We start from the raw sequence: 19,173 nt of genomic DNA, 5'->3' as shown, positions 1-19,173 counted from the left end.
TTTGATACTGGGGATTGAACTCAGGAGCACTCAAACACTGAACCACATCTTCAACCCTATTTTGTATTTTATTTACAGACAGGGTCTCACTGAGTTGCTTAGTGCCTCACAATTGCTAAGGCTGGCTTTGAACTCATGATCCTACTATCTCAGCCTTCCAAGCTGCTGGGATTACAGGCGTACACCACTGCGCCTGGCTCCCAGTGTGTGTTTTTGATAAAAAGATATAGATCGATGGATACAGATGTAGATACAGGTATATACACTATAAACATTTTGATCAATAGTCCACTAACTCTCTGATGTCCATGTTTTCTGAAGGGTTTCTGTTTACTGGTTGCTTCATAGTTTGTTATTTATTTTTGTTTGGTGTTTTGAAAGGTATAATCTATTTTTAAAAAGAACTTATGATGAGGTTACTTTGTGTGATGTTAGGTTAAACAAGATTATAACAATGACTTCAAAAGTATTCACTGTGTTAGACCATTGTGACTTTTCCAGGATGATTATAATAGGCAGAATTTCATAGACATGGAGGAACTCATGGGAATATACTACTCTGTAGAGTGTGCTGGGAAAATAAAGCATGTGGTGCTAAGAGGTATACAGCTTTGTATAAACAGTACGTATTACATGTGTTGTTTTTACTTAATGTATATGTTACTGATATCTTTTTATATAAATAAACATAAAGTCACATTTTTCTTTGTATTTTTTATATATTATAGTTTTGTTGACTTATAAATTAGGCTATAATTGGCTTATTTAGTGCTCTATTGATGAAAACAATCCAAGTTTTAATTTTTAATTAGTATAAACAACACTTGAATGGATTTTCATGTTTTTAACTTATGCAGTTGTCTCTAAGGGCTAAATACCTAGATAAATTGTTATTTAGATAAATGGTATTTATATTTTGATATAACATTACCAAGTTCTTTCTAGAAAAGTTACCAGGCCTAATGATATGATGTTATATCATGTACTCAGCAATACTAGATTTTTGTCTATTTTTAAAAATATTGTTTCAGAATTTCAATCCTTTGACTATGTTGAAGAGACAGATTCATACCAGCCAAGTTTCTAAGAGTCCCATGTATAAACCGGAATACTAATTTATTTATATGGGGAAATATATATGCCTAATGGAGCACATCATTCATGTTAGTTGTGTAGCATATCTGTCTGTAATAAAGGAATATCAAAAAGCAAGTATAAATAGAATAGAATAAATAGAAAGATTTTTTTTTTTTGGTGAGACTAGGACCCCAGAGCAAAAGGAAGTGAGGTATTTCTTTCATCTGTAGGGAAGTGAGGTATTTTTTTTTAGATGTTGATGGACCTTTATTTTATTTATTTATATGTGGTGCTGAGGATTGAACCCAGTGCCTCACACATACCAGGCAAGTGCTCTGCCACTGAGCCACAACCCCAGCCTGGGAAGTGAAGTATTAAAGGATGATATTCATGACACTTTTGTGCTACGCTTGCCCATGGACCAGGTATTTGTGTTCATGAGCCAGGTGCTCTGGACAGTATTATCGATGCCTCACCAACAGATTGATTCTCAGGCTTTCTTTTTATAGGGAAAGACTTTTATGACTCGGTAGATCCCTTTTTAGTCTTTTTTAGACTTATCATTTTTATTTTGTGTTTAATTGATGCAGTACTTGTACATATTTATGGTGTATAGTGTGACATTTCAAGACATGTATATAATGTGTAATAATCAGATCAGAGAATTAACATATCTACCACCTCAAACATTTATCATCATTGCATTGAAACATTCAAAGTCCTCTTTACTAGCTATCTTGAAATACTCAGTTAATTGTTGTTAACCATAGTTATTTTACTGTGTTGTAGAATTAGAAGTTAATTCTCATATCTAGCTCCACCCCTGTACCTGCATATACTTTTTTTTATTTGGCTTTGATTTCACTCAATTTCATATAAGTCTTATTTTTTGATACCATTTATCTATCTATCTATCTATCTATCTAGCTATCTATTTATTTTTTATGTGGTGCTGAGGATTGAACCCAGTGCCTCATGCATGCTATGCAAGTGCTCTATCACTGACCTATAACCCCAGATCCATAAGGCTTATTTTTATAGCTTCAAATATAGTTACCTGAGACCAAACCTTCTTTACCTTATCTGAAACTAGGTCTCAAATCTTTTCAAACAATTACAAATTATTCTCGGTTTGGTCATTTCTGTAGATGGCCTGATAGCCATTATAACATGATTTTCTCAATCTTATTCTGAAAGCAGTTCTAGTCTGGGGCCTTGCTTTTGTCCCTGTGTATTTCCTATAGCAGTTATCTCTCAGGATCATGACTAGCAAGTGGGGGAAGTGGCATTCAAATCCAGGTTTGTCTGGCTCTCAGACTCATAGTTTTCTTATTATACCATTCTGGATTCCTATATTAAGTGTCTATTTTATTTTCTGCTCACAGAGTTACTTAAAGAAAATGAGAACTACTAACATTAGAAATATTTACATATACCTTGACATGTAGCTGGAAGACAGGATTATTTTATCCTAAATTCTGCAACTTTACCTAAACTATAATCATTAAAAACAGGCAATTTACTAGTTCAAAAGTATAATATAGTCTTCTAATCTTTGGATGAAATTTAAAAGTGTAATCCAGAATGAAATACATCCTGAAGAAATTTTATAAACGTTTTTCCTCAGTGACTGAGAATATTATTGTCTCAGATATTTTCAGAGGTTGATCAAACAGCTGAATCTCCTATATATTTTCATCAGTTATCAATTAGCTATTAAAATGAAAATGTAAGAATACCTCTGTTTACAATAAAAACCCAAGGGAAAACTCCTCTATATTGAGGTTCAGTTTGATACCTGGAGCCTACATGGTGTGATCTAACAATCAGGAAGCAATTGACACAAGAGCTGAAGTGGGAGTTCAGAGGCATCCATGCCTGATGGGGGTGAGGGAGTTGGGGGATCATTCTATTTGGGGTCAGGTCTCAGCACCTTGTTCCTCAACAGTCATGGCTAATCCTGGAAGCTGTTCCAGAAGACAGAATTTTCCTTTCCCATTGAAATTCATTTAGGTGGCTTAGAAGGCCTTTAGCTTCCACAAGATTTATACTGGCAAAAGACAGACATATCTGAGTTTGAATTCTAGCTGTGCCCTTTACTTGCTGCATGAACTTGAGCAAATTTCTTTGAGCCTCTATTTCCCAGTCAGCAAAATGGGGCTAAAATATCCATCTTATGTGATTGCTGTCAGAGTAAAATGAGCTAATATAAGATGCTAAGCTCAGTGCCTAGTCAGGGGTATGCATAAGATGTTTCTTATTACTTCTCTCAGACACAGGTTCTCCTAGACCTCAGAGTAGTTGATTTAAAAATGTCTTATATAACACTATTTTGTGAATACATGCAGTTGATTTTGCAGTGAGAACATACCAAGCCACAATATTCTTTATCCAAACATCAGTAAGTTGCTGTCATACTTGGAGGGGATGATGCAAGGAAGAGTGACATATATTAATCTCTGGTGGTATTCTTTTTAAATTTTATTCTCTTGGTTGAAAAATGCTTCTTGGACCCAGTGATAATGGAGCACATTGATATTCCTCAAAGTGTATTTACTAGTACACTAGAAAATAAATTTGGAAAATGCTACTTTCTACTGCCCTCTTTCTCAGCTTCACAAACCACATTAACAAAATGTTTAAGTGTCCTAAGAAAGAAACTGGGTCTGAATCACCATTTTACAAATGTATTTGATGATGAAGTATCATCTGTGTTCTAATGTAGATCCCACATTGGCTGTCCTGTGTACACACGGTTTTTGTATCTTAGAGTAGCTCACAAAATCCTTTTGAATCCATAACAGCTCAAATTTTCAGTGGACTTATGTATTATGAAGGATTTCATCAATGAGCTAGATACCTAATCATCATTTACTGAATTGTTTCAATGACGGTGATAGAATTTGAAAGGCACTAGTTTTTCAACCTCTGATTGTATGTTCCATTTATGCTAATAGGATCAATGGGTGTTAAAAATGTAGGTGAATGAGTGTTGGGGAAATTGTTTATTCTCACAGAGGTAAAATCACACAGATTCCTTGCTAATTGCTAATGAAAAAAAAAAGCAAAAATAAGAAAGTGAATAAGTAAATAAACATGAGTTAATACTGATATTTCTTGCTGTAGCACTGCAGCATTCATTCTAGCCATTTCCCCTTACTTAGTTGTAACATCTTTCTCTGAAAGTGAGAAAACTGGATCATCAAATATGAAATATTGACTTATTTGTTCAACCCTAGCATGTGTGTAGTTTCAGAACTGCTAACCCATACCCCTGTGAGAAATAAATTTATTAATTGAAAGTATAGTGTATATATCCTACTCTTTTTTGGGGGGGGTTACTGGGGATTGAACTCAAGGGTACTTAACCACTGAGCCACATTCTCAGAGCTATTTTGTATTTTATTTAGAGACAGGGTCTCACTGAGTTGCTTAGGGCCTCACAAAGTTGCTGAGGCTGGCTTTGAACTCGTGATCCTCCTGCATCAGCTTCCTGAGTCACTGGGATTACAAGGATGGCCCCCATGCCTGGCTTATATCCTACTCTTTTAGATACAGAAATATATTGTTCCCATACAAGAAATCTTGGTGTGTATTTTACATTTAGAGTTCATCTCACAGAACCAATCAGATTTCAAGTGCTGAATAGTCATGTGTGAGTAATGGCTGCCATATTGACACAGATCTAGACCTCCACATATGCAGTGCCAGATCCTGGGACATGAATTGATTCTAGGTCTTTGGGTGAACACACTGTCTCATCCTCCTTTAGACTATGGAAACTCTCCACATGCCTCTTGGTGCACAAAGATATTCAGGAGGTGGGGAAGGGAACAGGTGTAATCCTGACACAAGGATGATGTGGGGTCATGGACTGGAAGCTAAATTCTATGCATACATTGAACCACTTGCAGATGTCAGTGCCATACATCAACTTCAAGTCCTCAGCCACTTGTATCATAGCTTCCGTTCTCTGTGCCTGCCTCCCCTACCACCTTAGTGCAGCCACTTGCAAATTGCTGTTTGGACTCAGAGCCTGTGATAATTGGCTGAGACTGTGAGCCTGAGCCCCTGATCAGGTACATAATGGCCACAGAGGATTTTAGAGGTAATATAATACTTTTTTAGTTTTAAAAGCTTTATTTTCCCTTTTAATTAAGCATATTGAGAATGCATTTTAATGTTTTCAGAAAATGATGCATGTTCTCACATGGGTGTAAAATGTGGAATTTATAATACTCATTTAGAAGGAGGGATGAGTCATGGAGATTTACATTTGAATGAAGATTTTTTGCTTATTCATTTTTATGACAAATATTTATCAAGTTTCTATTATGAATTGAGTATCTTATGAATTTACTGAGTAGTTATTATGAGTTATGAATATTGAGTGCTTATTATGAATTACTGAATGCCAGTTCAAGATATTTTTATTCATAATACTCTTATTTAAAAAACTTACTATTTTTATACCACCAACCAAAGGCTTTGAATTTCATTTTAATGACTTTTTTTTGGTACCAGGGATTGAACCTAGGGGTGCTTAACCACTGAGTAACATCTCTAGTCCTTTTTATAATTTTTGTTTTGAGACAGGGTCTTGCTGAGTTGTCTAGGGCCCCACTGAGTTGCTTAGGGCCTTACTAAGTTGCAGAGGCTGGCTTTGAACTCGCTATCCTCCTGTCTCAACCTTCTAAGCCACTGGGATTACAGGTGTGCACCACTATGCCTGGCTAATGACATTAATTTTATCTACACATTTGAGTTATATAAGCTATATTTGTGAGCTGGCCTGGGACCCTACCTATATTTAAAACATTGTGGGTTTTTTTTTTTTTAATTTGTTTGTGTGTGTGTGGTGTTGGGGATTAAACCCAGGGCTTTGTGCATGTTAGGCAAATTCTTTACCACTGAGCTACACTCCCATCCCTATAGCATTGTTTTTACTAGAAAAATGCTTATAATTCTCAGACATCATGGGCCAATAACTGAATTGGGAATCAGAAAATTTGGCAGCTGACTCACCTCAAACTTATACTATGACCCCGAGCATGTTCATTTTACCCTCTGGACCTCAGTTTCACCATAATAAAATGAAGGAGTTAAACTGGATTAATAGTTCTCAAATCTATCATATTGATGTCCCTTTTAATAGAAAATGTTTTACTATTCTCCTTCTGCGATTCTAAAATGATACTAATAGATAATAGATAATGAAACCTGTATATACACAGTTTCAAAAAATATCAATATAAAACCTTAACTAGAATACAAAGTAGAAATAAAACTTTTAGCAAAATAATATGCACTTAAGTATGTATTTCTTACATGCTTCCATCTGTGTATATAATTATTGTAAATATAACAACAGATAAGCATATTATTATACAATGGTGGATCAAATACTGCATTTTTCTCAATAATTTCCTGAAATGTTAATCAATGTTAATGAAGTTTCAATACAAATGTAGCACTGTTTTCTCTCAATTTACATGATAGTTCCTTCCTGGGGGAAAATATGAATGTACATTAAAACCACATAAAAATTTTATATGCTTTATAAAATGAAGTGAGAATCTAGGGGTGGTCATCATAAGTAATTTTCACCTGCATAAATGTTGGGTGGAGTATTTGAAAGAGGTATGGGACATTGTACAATTCTCTATTCTCCATTGCGTGGGTCTTCCTGGGTACCATAAGTCGTCTTGAGGTCTACTCTGCCCCTAAATACCAGTAGCATGGATGCACTTTCTTCTCATTCCCCCTAGGGGGTGCTGCTCTCCCTCTTGAGAACAACTGGACTAGAAGATCAAGTCGCATACCAGCTTTATTCTTTGAGTCCTGGCATAAATGTTCATTGAATGAAACCCATCATGGGGTACTGTGTCATGGATCAAGAAGTTTTGTCTTTGTTTCTACCTTTGCTGCTGTGTCTCCATTGTTACCAACATTAGAGACCTGTTTACTTCATGATTGTATGAAAATTGCTCTTATAAAAGATTTTAAACTCTGAGATGTAAAGATCAGGAATAATTTATTAATTTTGAACATATTAAAACATAGATTCCATCACTCAGTTATCTTGCATTTGTCATTTTGTTCTCAAACGTGCTTTAGGATTTTTAAATAATTTCCTGTTTTCTTAGGGATGAGCAATATGTGTTATGGCTTGTTGTTTCCAGCAGATGGCAATATTTGGTGCAAAAATGACTTGGTTTAACAACACAGATTGTCTAGGCTCTCTGTTTTTAAAAATCCAAACTTAATAGGGCATACTGAAAGTATCTTTTTTTCCTTAAAAGACTTGATATGAGCTACCTCACTTAAGGCAATGGCTGGGCTGGGGAAGAGATGCATGCAGTTCAAATTTTGATAAACCAAGTCAAATTCTACTATTGGAACAATATTTTAGTGGAAGATTAAGATAAATCATATCATGAAGTGATAATTTATCAATTGTATAAATTATGAATTTTAATAGGTTTTAAAAAATAATTCATTTTGAAATCGTTTTAGACTTACAAAAGAATGGCTAGGTCAGTACAAACAACTCCTAGATGCCCCAATTATTAGCATTTTACCTCATTTGCTCCATAATTCACTCTTCTCTGTGTGTGTCCATTATCATTAGTCTTTCTCTGAGTCTTTTGAGAACTAGATATTGTCCAGTCACCCCTAAACACTCCAGAGTTTTTTTTTTTTTTTTTTACCCCAAACAAAGTCACTATCCTGAATAACTAGTGTACAACCCTCCTAATCAAGAATCAATCTAGGTACATTACCATCCTAGCCACATGTGTCCATTCAAATATCACTAGTCAGCCAATATTGTCACTTTTCCCTTTCTGGTTCACAACCTTATCCAAGATTATATGTTGCATTTAATTTTTGGTCTTCTCCAGTTGGGACAATTTTATTAGTCTTTCATATCCTTGCATATTTTAGAGGGTACAGAGCTTATGTTCTGTAGGATGACTGTCAACTTCGGTATGCCCAATGTTTCTTCATGGCCAGATTCAGGCCATGCTTTCTTTGCAGGAATATCACAGAAGTGATAGCTCATATCAAGGGACACATGATGTCAATCTCTCTCATCATTGGTAATGATAACCATGATCATGTGGTCATCAGGTTTTAACCAAAATTCATTGTTGAATTAAAATCCATTTTAATTAAGAAGTATTGTGGTTTTATTTTTTAAAAAAGCAATGCATGTTGACTTATTTGTGTCTCCAACTTTCAGAAAAAAATATCTAAATATTTTAAATAATAAGTAATTTCAAATAATAAGTAATTTCAAATAATAAGTCAATATCAGCCAATTTTTTTGTTGTTAAAAGCAAGTCATTGGTTTGAGGGGATGTAACACTATATAAATCGTTTAAATGTTTACCAAGGATTAGCATTAAAGATTTTTATTTATTGGAGACACTCTCAAAGAAAGCTACTGAAGATCTTCACAGAACTAGAAAAAAACCCCTAAAATTTATAGGGAACAACAAAAGACCTCAAATAGCTAAAGCAATACTTAAAAAAAAAAAAACAACATGCTGGAGGTTCACAATACTTGATTTCAAAAACATATTACAGAGCTATAATAACAAAACAGCATGATGTTGGCATAAAAATAGATACATGTACTAATGGAACAGAATAGAGGACCCAGAAATAAATGCATGCATCTTTAGCCAAATGATTCTCAATAAGGATCCCAAAAACACACATTGGAAAAAGCAAGCCTCTTCAACAAATGATTCTGAGAAACTTGGATATCCACATTTAGAAGATTGAAAATAGATTCCTGTTACTTAGCCTGTACGAAAATCAACTCAATATGGATCCGAGACCTTAATGTAAGACCTGAAACTTTGAAAGTACTAGGAGAAAATGGAAGAAACAATTCAAGATACTGGCAGGGGCAGTGATTTCCTAGTTAGGACTTGAACAGCTCAGGAAATAAAATGAAGAATTGATAAATGGGATATGTTAAATTAAAAAGCTTCTGTACTGCTAAGGAAACAATTGACAGAGTGAAGAGACAGCCTACAGAATGGGAGAAATTCCTTGCTAGATATTCATGTGACAGAAGATTCACATCCAGGATATTTAAATAACTCAAAAAAATGTAACAACAACAACAACAAAACAAAAGTAGTCCTGTCAAAAAAAAAAAAATGGGCAAATGACCTGAATAAATACTTCTCAAAAGAAGTACAAATGGCCAATAATTATAAGAAAAAATGATCAACATCCTCAGCCATCAAGGAATTACACATCAAAACTACACTGAGATTCAACTTCATCCCAGTTAGAATGGCTATTATTAAAAAAAATAACAAATGCTTGGGAGGATGTGGAAAAAGGGAACTTATATACTGTTGATGGAAATGTGTATTAGTACAGTCACTATGGAAGCATATGGAGTTTTCTCAAAAAACAAGAAATTGAACTACTCTATGATCCAACTATCCCACTCCTGGGTATGTACCTGAAGGAAATGAAGTCAGCATATCAAAGAGATACCTGCATGCCCATGTTTTTTGTGGCACTGTTCACAGTAGCTAAGATTTGAAATTTGACTAGGTGTTAACAGATTAATGCAGAAAGAAAATAAAGTATAATGTACAAGGGTAAGCCATGAAGAGGAATGAAATCCTATCATTTGTAAGAAAATGGATGGAACTGGAGGACATTATGTTGAGTGAAATAAGTCAGACACAGAAAGACAAGTATCACATTTTCTCTCATGTGTAGAAATTCTAAAAGATGAACTGAAAGTTGGAGAGGGACTGTTAGAGACTGGGAAAGGGACCGGGGGAGGGAGAAGAGAGGACAGTAAGTGAGGATACAGGGAGGATAGGCAGGATCAATGATATGTGCATGTATGGAAATGTCACAAGAACATGATTAATTTTTATAATTGATATGTGTTAATAAAAGAGTACAAAATAAGAAAGGCATTGACTAGTTGAGATTATTTCCTTTTTTCCCTGTTCCAGAGGATCAAACCCAGGACCTCCTGCATGCTAGTCAACTGCTCTACTGCTGAACTATACCCCCAACCCGCAAAGAGTTGAGTTTGATTATACATCAGCAGAAATAACTTGATTCGTAATTGTGTTTCCTCATGTTTTATTTAGTAGTAAAAACTGAAATATTAAAAAAATTTATTTGATTCTCGCTGGGGCTGGGGATTGTGGCTCAGTGGTACAGTACTCGCCTAACATGCATTAGGCCCTGGGTTCGAACCTCAGCACCACATAAGTGTAAAATAAAGATATTGTGTCCACCTAAAACTAAAAAATAAATATTAAAAAAATTTATGAACTGTAGCTACAACACTCCCAAATACTTAACATAGAAAACATACAAAATCTTAGAGTGATAAAAAATAATGGTTTAAGTCGAACAAGATTCTATAAACAAACAACATACTCTAATAATAAGTCTATTTGCAGGGGACAGAGCTATTGGTTTGCAGTAAAGCAAGTTATCTTTTAAGTAATAATATTGATAATAGTTGTATATTTGTATGTGGTGAAGACTTGAAACCATATAGAAAATATTTAAGTAAATTTCTCCCTTCTGAGACTAAGGCAGGGGGATTGCAAGTTCAAAGCCAGCCTCAGTAACTTAGTGAGGCCCTAAGCAACTCAGTGAGACCCTGTCTCTAAATAAAATACAAAATAGGGCTGGGGATGTGGCTCAGTGGTTGAGTGCCCCTGAGTTCAGTCCCTGGTACTGCCCCCCGGGCCTGAAAAATGTGACACCAATGCTATTTATTTTAATTATTTAATTTTAATTTTTAATTTTTTCTTTTTTAAAAAAATATTTTGTTTTTTTAGCTGTAGTTGGACACAATACCTTTATTTTATTTTTATGTGGTGCTGAAGATCAAACCCAGGGCCTCAGATGTGCTAGGTGAGCGCTCTACTGCTGAGCCACAACCCCAGCCCCCTGTTTCTTATTCTTATTACCTCTTCTGCCTGCTTCCTCCCTGCAACTCTAGGTCATTTCACAAGCACATCATTTTGTGATGTTTTATTTAGATTAATGTGTAAGGCTGGAAAATACTGTAAACAAGTAGAAACAATGTAAAATAGATTATATTGAAGATAACAATTCCAAAAATAAAAAATTCTCCCTTCTTTTAGTCTCCAATTCCCATTCTCTCTTTATAAAATTATAAGCATTATTTTTTCTTATTTATCCTTCTAGGAAAATATTTGCATCTATAAGATAGATATACCACTTTCTTGGGGAAAAATGGCATTCTGCTCTATGTACTTTTCACTTTTGTTTTTATACTTAATTCTGTTTCATAGACATATCCTAGACATAGATGCACTCATTCTTCTTAATGATTATATAGTATTTGCTAGCATGGATCACCAGGGTTTGTTTATACTCATTCTGATGAGCATTTTTGGTTGTATGTTTCTAAATTTACAAAGTTACAGTGGCTCTTATTATGTGTATATGTGTCTACTTTTTAAAGTATGATGTTACAATGAAATATGAAATATATCAGGACAAAAGGGACAAAAGGAAATAAAAAATGGGACATATTTTGGGTTACAGAAAGCTAGTTGCAAAAAGATGCTATTTCTGATGGATAGCAGTAAACTAAAAATTATTTGCTATCTAGTCCCTTCTTGAAATAAGATAGAATATTAGTAAATATATATGATAAAAATGTCAAAATAGGTCTCATGATATCATGATGTTACAAGTTGGGAAATGAAGAAAGTTTTTCTCCATGCAGAATAGCTTTTCTGTTTTAGGGTATTGACCTATGAAAGATCAAGGTTTGATTATATAATTTTATATATAGTATATATATTTACATATATAATTCTATATTTTTATCAAGAACTATAGAATCAAGTGAAATTCTAGATGGGATTATATTTTGGAATCTATGCCTCATACAAATGTTCAGTATTTTGGGTAAGCAAGTCATGAAATAAAGTATAAGTAGCTGCAGGGTGAAAAATGTAAATATTTATTTTAAAATTAAGGTATTTTGTCAACACAGATGATCTTGAATAACATTTTTCACTATGGCTAGCTTTCTTAATTCTTTCCCTCTTCCACCTTCCCCTATACACAATGAAAATAAAAAAGAAAATGTGTTTTACATGTATTTATATTTATGCCAAAAGTCTGAAGAGAAACCAAGATGTCATGAAAATGCTGTATCTGTGCAGAGAATTTTGGGGAGTGGGCAGAATATGACTGTGTGAGTGGATAGTACACAAGAGAAAAAAAAAAGAAACATAATGGAAGCATCTGTCTATGGGTTCAGAAGGTCTGAGCAAATGCAAGAGTAAGGAGAAATAGTAATCAGCTGAAATAGAAGAAGATGGAGTCTCATGAAAAACTGGGAAAAGGAAAAGAGAAATGGAAAAGGGTTATATATTACAAACCAACGACTTTTGTACCGGGGATTGAACTCAGGGACACTCGACTACTGAGCCACATCCCTAGCCCTATTTTGTATTTTATTTAGAGACAGGGTCTCACTGAGTTGCTTAGTGCCTAGCTAAGTTTCTGAGGCTGGCTTTCAACGTGCAGTCCTCCTGCCTCAGCCTCCCGAGCTGCTGGAATTACAGTTGTATGCCACATGCGTGGCAACAACTTTCTATTTTTAGATAAAATTTTTATTTGTGCTTTTTAGTTATACAGGACAGTAGATTATACTTTTACATACAAACATGGAGTATATCTTATTCTAATTAGGATTTCAGTCTTGTGGTTGTACATGATGTGGAGATTCATTGTGGTGTATTTAATTATGTACATAGGAAAGTTAATTCAGATTCAACCAACAACTTTCAAATGGCCATTTCATCAAGGCAGGTCATATAGAAGATAGAACTGTGGAGAGAATGTCTTCCAGTGAAGGACTGTACATTCCACAGGGATTCTTTTTAGTCTCTATTATGATGCTGAGCACCATGAGTAGCTCTGAGATATAGTGATTAATAACATAGATGAGGCTTCTGTTTGTATGCAACTTCTATTTTATTGGACTCAGAGTGAAAGGCCCTCTTTCTTCAAAAATCTTCAACAGGAGCATACAAGAGTTGGAAGTCTGTGACTGTGGAAGAATGTTTCAACATAGAACTGAAGGATGGACCAACTGATAATTCAATGATTGGAGTTATGAGAAAGCACCCAGAGTGGAAGTAAGATGTTAAGTTAGTAACTGAGGACACTAAGCAGAGAAGCTGACAAAAAGAAATGAAGGGCTGGGGATATAGCTCAGTTGGTAGAGTGCTTGCTTCACATGCACAAGGCCCTAGGTTCAATCCCCAGCACCACACACAAAAAAGAAATGAATGTGTATATATAGTATTTTCTTCACTTTTATCCTCATATTCAGTAATAAAGGGTGGAAGAATGCTATAAAAGTGAAAGGTATAATACTAAATATGGTCTTCTGAGGCAATGATTCATCTCACACTCCCATTGCCTTTTACATGAGGATAGTCTCCTCTTTATCTTCTATTCTTATTCCTCCTCCTCCTCATATTCCTCTTCTTCTTCCACCTCACATTCAATTTTCTTTCTTTTGGTACTGGGATTAAACCCTAACCTCTTATCCACTGAGCCACATCCCTAGCCCTTTTTATTTTAATTTTTTTAATTTTGAGACAGGGCCTCACTAAGTTGCTGAGGCTGGCTTTGTACTTGCGACTCTCCTGCCCCAGCTTCCCAGGCCACTGGGATTACATACATGCACTACCGTGCCTGGCATTCATGGTCAATTTTCTAGAGAAGTCTTCTGTTTGGGCAGTAGCTCAGGTCCCAATTTATCAAATCCCTCAGAAGTCTCCTCAGATAAAAATTTTTTATATAAAAAATAATCTTGTATTTTTATATATTTTTATTTATTTTTTAAGTATTTTTTTTAGTTGTAGTTGAACACAATGCCTTTATTTTATTTATTTATTTTTATGTGGTGCTGAGGATTAAACCCAGGGCTTGCACATGCTAGGCGAGTACTCTACTGCTGAGCCACAACCCCAGCCCCTATATTTTTATTTTTAATTATCACCTAGTAATCATATATATTTTGGGGTACAGTGACATTTCATTACATGTACTCAATGTGTAATGATTAGATCGGATAATTGACATATCTATCACTTCATACATTTTCATTTCTCAGTGTTGGGAGCTTTCAAAAATCCTCTCTATTGGCTGTTTTCAAGTATTTAATTGTTGTGCACCAGTTATCTGACTGTGCTGGAGAATATTAGGAACATTATTCCTCCTATCAAACTACACCCCTTTATTATATAGTCATCTTCTTTCCCTCCTTTCCTCCCATCCCTAAACCCTTCTCAGGCACTGGTGACCACTTTTTGATTCATGACCTCTATGAGATCAAATTTTTATCTTCCATATGTAACTGAGAATATGTAGTATTTGTCTTTCTGTGCCTGATTTATTTCACTTAATATAATGTTTCCAGTTCCATCCATATTGCTGCAAATGGCAGATTTCATATTAATTGCTCAATAATACACCATTGTGTATACATTACACAATTTCTTTATTCATCATGTCCTTCATCTTTTTCCATCCTTCTCTTCCTCCCCCTCTTCCCCTCCTCCCCCTCCTCCTCCTCCTCCTTCTCAGTGCTGGGGATGGCCTTGAATATGCTGGGTAAGCACTCTGTCACTGAGCTATGCCTTCAGTATTCATTCATCTGTTGATAGACACCTCAATTGATTCTATATTGTGGCTATTGTGAATAATGCTGCAATAAACATGCAAGTGCAAATGTGTCTTTAACACACTGATTTCGATTCCTTTGGATATCTATCTATCTATCTATCTATCTATCTATCTATCTATCTATCTATCTCCAGGAGTGGGATAGCTGGGTTATATGGTGGTTCATTATCTAGTTTTCTGAGGAACCACCATACTGTTTTCCATAATGGCTGCACTAATTTACTTTTCCACTAACCATGTATGAAAATCCCCATACATCATCTTATTCCTCACCTTACAGGATATAGTTTCAACTTTCGCTCATTCAGTATGATGTAGGCTGTGGGGTTTTCTTTCTTTTTTTCTCTGCAGTGCAGGGCCCCAAGTATATTAAGTAGACACTCTCACTGTGTGACATCCCAAGTCCTGTGGGTTTGTCATATATAGTTTTCATTGTGTGGAGTACATTTCTTGTATACCTATCTTTTTGAGTTTTTTTTTTAATCATGAAAGGATGTTGACATTTATTTAATACTTTTAATGTGTTTATTGAGCTGATCATATGGTTTTTTAAAAATTTTATTCTAATTTGTGACAAATGACAGCAGAATGCATTTCAATTCATATTACACATATATAGCATGATTTTTCATATCTCTTGTTGTACACAACATAGTCACACCATTTGTGTCTTCATACATGTACTTAGAGTAATGATGTCTATCTCATTCCACTGCCTTTCCTACCCTCATGCCTTCTCCCTTCTCCTCCCTCCCCTTTGCCTTAGAGTTCATCTATTCCTCCCATGCTCCCCACCATCCCCATTATGAATCAGTATCCTTACATCAGAGAAAACATTTGGTGTTTGTTTTTTTTGGGATTGGCTAACTTCACTTAGCATTATCTTCTCCAACTCCATCCATTTACCTGCAAATGCCATGATTTATTCTCTTTTAATGCTGAGTAATATTCCATTGTGTATATATACCACATTTTCTTTATCCATTCATGTACTGAAGGGCATCTAGGTTGGTTCCACAGTTAGGCTATTGCAAATAAACAATAAACATTGATGTGACTGTGTCCGTATAGTATGCTGTTTTTGAGTTCTTTGGATATACACTGAGGAGTGGAATAGCTGGGTCAAATGGTGGTTCCATTCCCAGTTTTCCAAGGAATCTCCATACTGCTTTCCATATTGGCTGCACCAATTTGTAGTACCACCAGCAATGTATGAGTGTGCCTTTTCCCCCACATCCTCACCAACACTTATTGTTGTTTGTATTCTTAATAGCTGCCATTCTGACTGGAGTGAGATGAAAGCTTAGAGTGGTTTTGATTTGCATTTCTGTAATTGCTAGAGATGTTGAACATTTTTTTCATATATTTGTTGATTGATTGTATATCCTCTTCTGAGAAGTGTCCATTCAGTTCCTTGGTCCATTTATTGATTGGGTTATTTTGTTTTTGTTAAGATTTTTTGAGTTCCTTATAGATCCTAGAGATCAGTGCTCTATTTGATGTCCATGTGGTAATAATTTGCTCCCATTCTGTAGGCTCTCTACTCACCCACTGATTGTTTCTTTTGCTGAGAAGAAGCTTTTTAGTTTGAATCCATCCTATTTATTGATTCTTTATTTTAATTCTTATGCTATAGGAGTCTTATTAAGGACGTTGGGGCCTAATCCAACATGATAGAGATTTGAGCTTATTTTTTCTACTATTAGGCGCAGAGTCTCTGGTATAATTCTTAGGTCCTTGACCCACTTTGAGTTGAGTTTTGTGCATGGTGAGAGATAGGGGTTTAATTTCATTTTGTTGCATAGGGATTTCCAATTTTTCCCAGCATCATTTGTCAAAGAAGGTATCTTTTCTCCAATATATGTTTTTGGCACCTTTGTCTAATGTAACTGTAATTATGTGTGTTTGTCTCTGTGTCCTCTATTCTGTATCATTGGTCTACAAGTCTCACCACTTATATTCAACATAGTTCTTGAAACACTAGCCAGAGCAATTAGACAGATTAAAGAAATTAAACAGATAATGGATAGGAAAAGAAGAACTCAAATTAGCATTATTTGCTGACGATATGATTCTATACATAGAAGACCCAAAAAATTCCACCAGAAAACTTCTAGAACTAATAAATGAATTCAGCAAAGTACCAGGATATAAAATCTACACCCATAAATCAAAGGCATTTCTGTATATCAGTGACAAATCCTCTGAAAGGGAAATGAGGAAAACTACCTCATGTACAATAGCCTCAAGGAAAAAAATACTTGGAAATCAACTTAATGAAAAAGGTGAAAGACCTTTACAATGAAAACTACAGAACACTAAAGAAAGAAATTAAAGAAGACCTTAGAAGATAGAAAGACCTCCCTTGCTCTTGGATAGGCAGAATTAATATTGTCAAAATGACCATACTACCAAAAGCACTATACAGATTTAATGCAATTTCAATCAAAATCCCAATGACATTCCTCATAGAAGTAGAAAAAGGAGTCATGAAATACATCTGGAAAAATAAGAGACCCAGAATAGCTAAAGCAATCTTTAGCAAGAAGAGTGAAGCAGGTAGCATCACTATACCAGACCTTAAACTATACTACAGAACAATAGTAACAAAAATAGCATGGTATTAATCATATGGTTTTTATCTTTCATTTTGCTAATGCAATGTATTAGATCCATCAATATGAATTTTATGTGCTAGTGGATTCAATGTGAGAGTATTTTTTTAAATTTATAGTTGTAGATGCTTATTAGCTTATTATTTGCTTATTTTTATGTGGTGTTAAGGATCAAACCCAAATGCCTTACATATACTAGGTAATCACTCTGCCATTGGGCTACAGCCCCAGGCCCCAATTGGAGAGTATTTTGTTGAGAATTTTTGCATCTATATCCACCAGAGATATTGGTCTGTAGTTTTCTTTTTTATTGTATCCTTATTTGGTTTTGGTATCAGGGTGATTGATTTTGGCCTTAAGAATAAGTTTGTTAGTATTCCTTCCATTTTAATACTTTGGAATAGTTTGAGAATGATTTTTTTTTCTTTTTTTGATATTGGGGGTTGAACCCAGAGTTTCTTGATCACTGAGCTATATTCCAAGCCCTTTTTTTAAAAAAAAATATTTAGAGACAGTGTCTTGCTGAGCTGCTTAGTGCCTCATTAAGTTGCTGAGGCTGAGTTTTAACTTGCAATCCTCCTGCCTCAGCCTCCTGAGCCACTGGGATTACAGGCATTCACTACTGTGCCTAGCTGAAAATAATTTTTTAATTTTTTATTTCTTCATTGACACATTGGTTGTTCCAAAGCATGTTGTTCAGTTTCTATGCATTGGTACAATTTCTAAATTAACTCTTGCTGTTTGTTTTATTGTAGTCAGTAAGATGCATGTTATGATTTCAATTTTTGGAGACTTTTTGTGTTTTATCCTGGACAGTGTTCCCTGTCCTGATGAGAAGAATATGTAGTCTATAGCTGTTGGATAAAATGTTCTAAAGGTCTGTTAGATCAATTTCCTCTGTTGTATAGTTTAAGTCTGATATTTGCTGTTCTTATTGGTGTATTATAATTATATATAATAGTGGAGATCATTATGCCTTTGTTGAGTTTTTGTCTGAGTGACCTATCCACTGATGGAAGTGGAGTGTTGAAATTCCCAACTATTACTGTATCAAAATCTTTCCTTTTGGATCTAATAATGTTTGCTTTTTTTTTTTCTTGGAGTTACTGGGAAATGAGACCAGGGGTGCTCTACCACTGAAATATACCCTCTCTGTTTTTCACTTTTTATTTTGAGACAAGGTTTTGCTTCAAACTTGTGATCATCCTGCCTCAGCCTCCCCAGTCATTGGGATTACTAGGCATGGTAATGCCATCATACCAGGCATGACATTTGCTTTATATAATTGGGTGCTCTAGTGTTGGGTAACTTTTTTGTACCTTTTTAGTTTTTTGATTTAAGGTCTATTTTATCTAATGTAAGTATAACAATTCCAGCTTGCTTTAGAATTCCCTTTGCATGGTGTATCTTTTTTTTTTTTATATCTTCACTCCTTCAGTCTATATGTGTCTTTACTGATGATGTGAATTTGTTGTAAGCAAGATTTTTTTTTTAAATCCATAAGCTAATTTATATATTTTAATTGAGGAATTTAATCTTTACATTCAACTTTACTGATGATAAATAGAGACATTCTTGTTATTCTGTCAATATTTTTCTGGTTGTTTTGCATATTCTTTCTTTCTTGTTCATCTTTATACTTTGGGGTTTTTTTTTGTTTTGTTTTTGTATCGGTACGGGATGATTCTCTCTCTTTTGTGTATCTACTTTACTATTGAGTTTTGTAATTTGT

General features: G+C 34.8%; 1 protein-coding gene across 1 annotated transcript in view; it reads left to right on the top strand.

Moving 5' to 3' along the window:
* LOC125614331 (transmembrane 9 superfamily member 2-like) overlaps positions 1–19,173 on the top strand; it is an 85,777-nt gene that overhangs the window by 30,895 nt on the left and 35,709 nt on the right. The window contains exon 3 of the mRNA XM_048796967.1: positions 13,154–13,268. Within this exon, the coding sequence (XP_048652924.1) occupies positions 13,154–13,268 (115 nt within the window). The remainder of the gene's footprint in view (positions 1–13,153; positions 13,269–19,173) is intronic.

This window comes from Marmota marmota, unplaced genomic scaffold (assembly GCF_001458135.2).
Source record: "Marmota marmota marmota unplaced genomic scaffold, marMar, whole genome shotgun sequence".
Taxonomy (NCBI): Eukaryota; Metazoa; Chordata; class Mammalia; order Rodentia; family Sciuridae; genus Marmota; species Marmota marmota.
This window is presented reverse-complemented; position numbering and strand designations above follow the sequence as displayed.